The sequence below is a fragment of the Engraulis encrasicolus genome, chromosome 11, assembly GCF_034702125.1.
Source record: "Engraulis encrasicolus isolate BLACKSEA-1 chromosome 11, IST_EnEncr_1.0, whole genome shotgun sequence".
Lineage (NCBI taxonomy): Eukaryota > Metazoa > Chordata > Actinopteri > Clupeiformes > Engraulidae > Engraulis > Engraulis encrasicolus.
This window is the reverse complement of record NC_085867.1, coordinates 53,761,163-53,768,662: the sequence shown is the minus strand read 5'-3', so window position 1 is coordinate 53,768,662 and position 7,500 is coordinate 53,761,163. Positions and strand designations below refer to the sequence as shown.

Here is a 7,500-nt window from a genome sequence, read left to right as displayed (position 1 = left end):
AGAGACATCATTTTATAATTAATTCCACAAAAAGGAAAACCGAATTTTTCAGGCTGCAGCACTGTGGACTGTACCGACTGGCTGATTTCCGCTTGGTTCAAGTTACTCAACATACTGGCATCTGAGATCTGAGAGGGAGCAGGGGCCAGCTCATTACTGTGATCCACTTTTGGACGGCTAAGTTCACATCTTTCTGCTCCATTTCTCTCCCACCGCAGCATACATTTATGCGTGTGTCCAAAGAATGCAGCGAGCGGAGGGGGAAAGTAAAGCAACGGGTTTCTTTCTGGCCTTCTTGTCTTTCTTTCTCTCAAGCAGTCTAAGGGGTTTTCAAACACAAAGGTCACTTCTTTTTATGCTTTGGAAAATAGAACCCCCTCTCTTTGGACTGGGAACGGATATCATGATTAAGATGAAATGACGGCCATTCCTTTTTTCAACTTTTTCGTCTCCCCTGTACTCATGAAAGTGTAAAAGTTTGTTTAGTTTGGTCCAGGGGAGCAATCCTCCATATCTGAAACTCTTGGGAATGCAGTGGAGTGGGTAAAAAAGGAGGCAATTTAATCTGCCTCCTAAAAGGCACCATCTGTGCAAACGCAATTTATCACTATTGGATGGGTTTCTTTTATATCCGACGTAATTTGGCTCAGGGATTATTTGTTCAAGGTTTGGAATTATGCTTAATACCACAATGTAATAAACATTGAAAACACTCGCGGAATTCAGATTTGAGGTATGCAGTCAAGGCGCCATCCTACATACGTTATTAAGTTATCAGCCCCATTTGTTAAATGCCCTAATTGTGGACTTCAAAAAGCTGTCAAGACTGAAAGACCACTGGGCCCCGCTGGATAAAAGATTCATGTATCCTAAAATAGTTTTTTAAAACCCTGCAACTGCAATCACAGCTATGTACTGTAGTCTTTTCCCACAGGGTATGATGTCTTTCCGGAATGCTCTATCTCTTGCTCAGCAAATAAAAAGGAATCACAAAGTCCCGTTACCCTCTAATCTGTAAGGCTCAAACATTATCCCCCACGAGGCACAGAAAATCGCCACATATTTTGAAATAGGTTGGCTCTAAATTGAGATTTTAGTTTGATGTAGGTTTTTTGAAAGAGGATGGGTCTAAATTGATATTTTAGTTTGACAGAGTAGTTGACGTAGTTTAGTTTGACTTAGTAGGTACTCGAAAAGAAAAGTACAAAACAAAGACAGGCAAGAAAAGATTAGACTCTTATGGAGGTAAAGGCTGAAACACTGGCTGGAATAGGTTGTAATAGTGAAGACATCTTTTGCGCTCACTTACCTAGCCCTGCCCTCTGTGAATGGGCGAGGGCAGGGCCAGGCTTGGGGTTGGGGTTGGGATCAGGGGAGCAAAGGGGTAGTGGCCCTCAAAACTCTCTGGCATTACCAAGCTCAGACAGAGACATTCATCATTTTTCTACGGGCCATTACTCCTACTGACAGCTTGAGCGAAAACATCACTTTCATTACAGCAAAGTTCCACTGGGGCCCAGAATGTTCCATGTGGAGCCCTTCCTTTGGGCACGAATCAAGCTTCTCTTCAGCACTGGACTATTTGGCTAAATGAGCTAATTGAAGAGCTAATAGAGTGTGTGGAAATGAGGCAGAACACCACAGCCAAGAGTCCAAAATGGTGCATATGTACTACACGGTCTGAAACATCAAAGTCTCCTGTTCCAAACCAAGGCCCCCTCCCTTGGCTGACCTACCACGGCAAAAATATGATGTTTACGAATGCTGAAATGAGTTGTCTTTGTCTGTGGTCTCCTTCTGACTTCATGCCAGCAAACTCATCATTTTGTCTCGCTCCACAAAACTGCGAAGCTCTTTTGGCTTTTATACCTGATCCATATGGTTTTGCGATACATATTAATTTTTTGCCACTGCATTGTAATGGCATGCAGTCAAGCGTGCCAAGAAAACTACTCTTAAATTGGAATATGAGTGCTCTTGAGTTGTTAGGTTGGTGGTATAGTGGGACTGTAATCTCAGCCAGAACATTGCCCCGAAGACAATTTGGCAGGCTGGCTGGCTGGACTGGACAGTGGACAGACCCGTCGTCTGCTTCTGTGTTTTTAAATAGCCTCCTGTCTGGCTTCTGGGTGTCGGCAGAAATTGCCATGTGTAATCCCCTTAGTTCCGTTGCCGTATTAGCACAAATTCCCGGCAAATGCCACATGATTTCGGGCACGGCAATGCAGAGAGGGATGTGCATAATTGTGCCGTCTAATGAGCTGACAATCAGCCCCACTGGAAACAAGGGGGTTTTGAGTCCGATTCAGACGAAAACCATTAGGGTCACATTTATCTTAATAACAAGAGACACCTCAAAGCAGACTATTTGCACAGCTGATGCCATTCACACCTAGCAGGCCCTGGCGGCTGCCATCCGCCTGAGAGTCTGGATCTGTGACTTTTTTCGTGCAAAAATACAGGCCTACTTTCCTTCACGATATTTCAAATAACACTAAGAAAAGACATGTGAGCGTTCTTAAATATTACATCTGGGACCTTGCGCATTGCAAAGGCAGCTACCTTCTCTTGAGGGTAAGCCACTCCCTGAAGGAAATGGCTTTCTTCCATGTCTGTTGGAAGGCATTTTTGATGGTGCCACTGATGGCAGAGCTAAGAATACCACAAATACACTTTATCTGACTTGTATTTTCCACATTAAAGAAACCAAACAAAATGCATCAACGAGCAAAAAAATCCAGCTGTTTCCAAGGGCCTGAATATATGAACCAAAAATAATATCCTCATAATTTTTAATCGAGTGGTGATATCAACTTATCAGCATATTAAGCTGAATGAGGAAAGTGTTTCCTGTTCAGTCCATATTGCATGTTACAAAGGTACAAACCCTTTTATTAACCTACAGTTGACCGTGACACTGTCCTAAAAGAGCTTTATGAATAGAAATGCAATCCAAAATTGACAGAAATCACATAAAGCTACAGTAAGTATCTGGGGGCAGATGTGGATTTGCAGTGCTAACACAGCATTCAAAACACATTATTCTGATATGGTTAGGGGTAGGGTTAAGGTTATTGCCTTCAAAGCCATTTTAAAATTATGAAATCATTGAAACGCCAGTACTACGTTCATACTGATTTGCAAAATTCCCATCACCTGGGACATCTGTACACACATGCACACCCATCCAAACACACACACACACACACACACACACACACACACACACACACACACACACACACACACACACACACACACACACACACACACACACACACACACACACACACACACGCACACACACAGTCAAACACACACACATGCACGCGCACACACACGCACACACACACACCCAGGCTGAAAGCTTTAAATAACTTAAGTTGGGGGGCCTTTTGAAGAGGGCCGTTTGAAGGATATTGCACAATAATAATACATTTAATACTATTGCTTCGCTAAATCTGTAATCTACGTTCATGGGGCCCAAGATTTCAAGCTGCAGCCTGACACACACACACACACACACACACACACACACACACACACACACACACACACACACACACACACACACACACACACACACACACTGAACCCATGACACACTGAGATAAGAGTGCAAGCTCTTCCTGTCATCTTACTTGGGAGAAGTTGAGCCTGTTGAGGGGGTGGCACTGCTCCTCCACCATCTCCACGGCGCCCGTCTGCTTGCGCATGCGCTCGGCCTCCTGGGCCAGGTACAGGTCCAGCACGGGCACGCCGCGCGTCTTGATGTCCGCCTCCGTCAGGGAGTTCACCATCAGCATCACCCAGACGGGCCGCTTGCGCTCCCAGTTGCCTGCGATGGCGTTGAACAGGTAGTCCGCGTAGAGGCCCTTGCCACGCTGGTCGGGGGTCATCCAGGAGGGCATCATCAGCTTCACGTACTCCAGGTGGCGCTTGAGGCGCCAGTAGATGTCGCGGGGCAGCACGTCCTGGAGGTTCTCGCCCTGGGGCAGCAGCTGGCAGCTGGTCAGGGCCGAGATGGTGTGCGGGTCGGTCAGGTCCAGCTCGAAGTAGACGATTTGGCTCTCCTGGAAAGCCTTCTTGGAGTTGTCCGGGATGAAGTCCCAGACGCGGGTGTAAGGCACGTGGATGGTGCCATAGAAGTAGGAGGGCGGGTCCCGTTTGATTGTCCACAAGAAGGAATTTAATTCAGTTTGCTGTGTGGAGCAAGAGAGAGAGAGGGGGGAGGTTTGGGGGAGGGGGTATATTTCAATTCAGTTCTAACTTTTATAGTTTATGAGTTGGCAGACTATCTACAAAAAGGTTTCAGATGAAATAAAATTCAAGCTACAGTTTATTGTGATCCAGGTATGAATGTTTCTGACTACATTAAACACTTAATGGGGTGTATAAAAAATATATACAGGGGAAAATATGGCGTGTTGAAAATCTCTAATGGGTCAAAAATTCACAAATGTGGAATAGTTATTTTAAGGGGGCAATACATTCTACTTACCTTGATGCCTGTCCATCTGTTTTTTTTATATTATGCTTTTAATGTTATGCTTTAGTGTCATTAAATTGACTAAGCGTCAATTATGGACGCTTTCTATCAGTGCAATACTGACATTTAAATGCATAGCCTACTCCCAGACTCTTTGTGTCACAGAAAAAATGTTTATTCTGAAGTTGTTAATTAATACCGACAATTAGCCTACGTTGGTATCTAATAACGAGGTCACTTCAAAGTTTCTCCACCAAGGCAATACACGTCGCTATGGTCCACCGCAGTTCTCTGGGTACTCCACGGGGCACTTTTTGACAGTTTACTAGTCTAGCACTTCATAGGAAATAGGCAAGTTGGAAAGTGACATCCACATTGAATCTTAAAATGGTCTTATTTTCTGGATTTTCAGGGAAAGCCACCTAAGGCTACAGCTTTCCTGGACAATGCTTATACCCAATTCATTTAGGGAATAAATATTGTGGGCAATATTTATAAAAGAGCAGTTGGGGAGATCGATTTATTAACTTGTTAAGCAGTTCAATTGGCAATTGGAGCGCTCTCATTAGGTTTCATCGCGTGCGTTTACAGGCGGCACTGACAACCATAATCCACAGACTGCACTATTGTCAAAAAAGACCACCAAACAGATTCTATCGGTCGTCTGTAATTTCAGGGGTGACAGTGTGTTAACATCGTGACAGGACACTGGGCAGAGGGAGACTTATGACAGACAATTCTGAACACTTACTTTTTTGTTAAGATCGCACTTTTCTGAATCTCCGAGCCTCCACGGGTTGGCTCTTACCAACAATATAAAGAACGCGTGGATAAATAAGCCCCAAGTGACCAGCATCGTAGCTTCAAACGTGGATGCCGTTGTAACAACGTAGCGCAAAGTAGTCTTGCAACAGTTCAGCAGCGTATCAAAGTTATTTCCCAAACTTTATCTCCGACTGAATTTCACACAGTCCCATCAGCGTGCATGCCATGATGCCACAAATGGTGCGACTGTGTAAAGTTTGGCTTGCGTCGTATTACTTTGATATAAAGTCATCAAACTGGGTGTCTGATGAGATCAATGGCATGCTGATGGTGTCGTCGGCAATACAATCCTTAAAATACTGTCAGAAATTTGCACCGTGGAAACGGCGAACTTGCATCAAATTTAAAAAGTTTTCTTTTCCGCCGTGCTTCACCAAGGTTACGGTTCCAGTTCCGTGGATACGCGTTAAATGTGGACTGTCCTCCGCAACAGGTTAGATGTGGTTTATCTCCTCAAAGTTAGTAAGAAAGAAACTTTGCCAGTAAGTGCGCGTGAGCCAAAAAAAAAGTATGCGCAAGAATAAAGTCTTCCGAGAGCGCTTTAGCGAAACGTGCACACCGCAAACTGGGGTCCCCGTCAGGTTATGCCATTCATTGAAACTTCTGTCCTGTGAACTCTCCAAGGCTAGTCAGGACGGCTTTCGCTTCCTCTCGTGACTCCTCAGTTCGGTAGAACCCTTGTTATTACACGGCTAAAGTGAGTTACCGAGGTAGGGTAGGCTACTTGCGCATCACTGTCAGAAAGTGGGAGCTCTACCTACCCCCAGCCCCACACACACCCCTCGACCCCCGCCTTCCCTGAACACTCATACTGTGCAATAATCTGATTAAAGCATCTAAGAGCTGCGGGTCAGTGGAGGAGGAGCGGAGGCATTCATTCACTGTAGGAAATCAGCGAACAGCTCTTCAGAACTTCATCAAGGAATCCACTTGAGTTCTCATTCCACAATTACCAGCAAGTGCTAAGAACGCGCCAAGGTTATATCGATTTGTGGTAGGCCTGTGTGTTGTAAAATGCCAACGCCTGCTGTAACGCATTAACAGAAATATATATATATATATATATATATATATATATATATATATATATATATATATATATATATAATTTTAAGAATTAAAATAGCCCATTGCATTGTGAAGTTCGTGGCATCTTTATTTGGTCCACTAGGCTCTGTGGTCGGTCTATGTTGGCTAATTAGGGGAGATGCAATAGTGAGCCCGTGGAGGGTGTTTGATATCCTGGTGTTACATTATGTGCTGCTAATGCGCTACAAACTACGTAGCATTAACATGAGAATACACACGCTAAGGAAGCCATTGAATGTCCCCTGTAAATTGCGATTTTCACACGAAGAAGCTAATACCTGTTGATGGAGGGGTCTCTGTAGACGTCTGTGTAAACAAAAATACCCAGAGGGCTGACGGCACAGAAGAGGCAAAGGTAGGCAAATTGGAGAGTACCAGGCCTAAACCCATTTCAGTAAGACTCGTTAGCATTACAACAACAACCCTGGGAATATCTTAAATTAGATCTGCATGTGAATCAAAATGAAAAACAAGTATGGTCGACCTTGTAAACATGCGTCCCTCTTGCGAGTGCGCATTAGGATTGATTCTGTTTGTTTTGGGCATCTACAAACCACCCACAATCATTTATCCGAATGACTTGTGACTTGGGCCACAAACAAGAAAGATAAAATTAGAAAACCACTGGCTCGTCTTGACACCCTGAAAACTATTTCTTTGAAGCCCCGAGAACCTAAATCTGTTGGCCAGTTGGATAGACTACACATGCTTTTGCTCGTCAGAATTGGAAGCAGAAGGGTCATTAATGAAATATCTTTCAAAACAACATTTTCCACTGTGGTGACATTTAGGAATAACTCTGAGATACTGCCACCACAGCGTAGGATTGGGTGGAATCAAATGCGACCCAGGGAAAATCCAGAAAACCCGGCGCGCACGTGGTTCAAAGGGTAGCTTTTGGTGAATTTAGAACAATAACAAACCAGATGGAATTCATGCAGCAAGAACAAGAACACGATGTTACATACAAAGTGCAGGCTACACATGGGATAACAGAAGACCCTTTACAATATTGTGAGACAGGGGGGTCTTCTCACTAGTTTCGTGTGTTGGCAGGGCAGTGTTACATCTGAAAGAGCTCCATCTACTGGTCAAAA

At 44.2% G+C, this 7,500-nt stretch overlaps 1 protein-coding gene across 1 annotated transcript in view; it reads right to left on the bottom strand.

The window, feature by feature from the left end:
* The window catches only part of trabd2a (TraB domain containing 2A), an 84,854-nt gene extending 78,816 nt beyond the window's left edge, over positions 1-6,038 (bottom strand). Inside the window, exons 1-2 of the mRNA XM_063211429.1 lie at positions 5,241-6,038; positions 3,642-4,202 (exon numbers count right to left, since the gene is read on the bottom strand). Of these exons, the coding sequence (XP_063067499.1) occupies positions 3,642-4,202; positions 5,241-5,345 (666 nt within the window). The 5' untranslated portion in view covers positions 5,346-6,038. The remainder of the gene's footprint in view (positions 1-3,641; positions 4,203-5,240) is intronic.
* Positions 6,039-7,500: the final 1,462 nt, after the last annotated feature.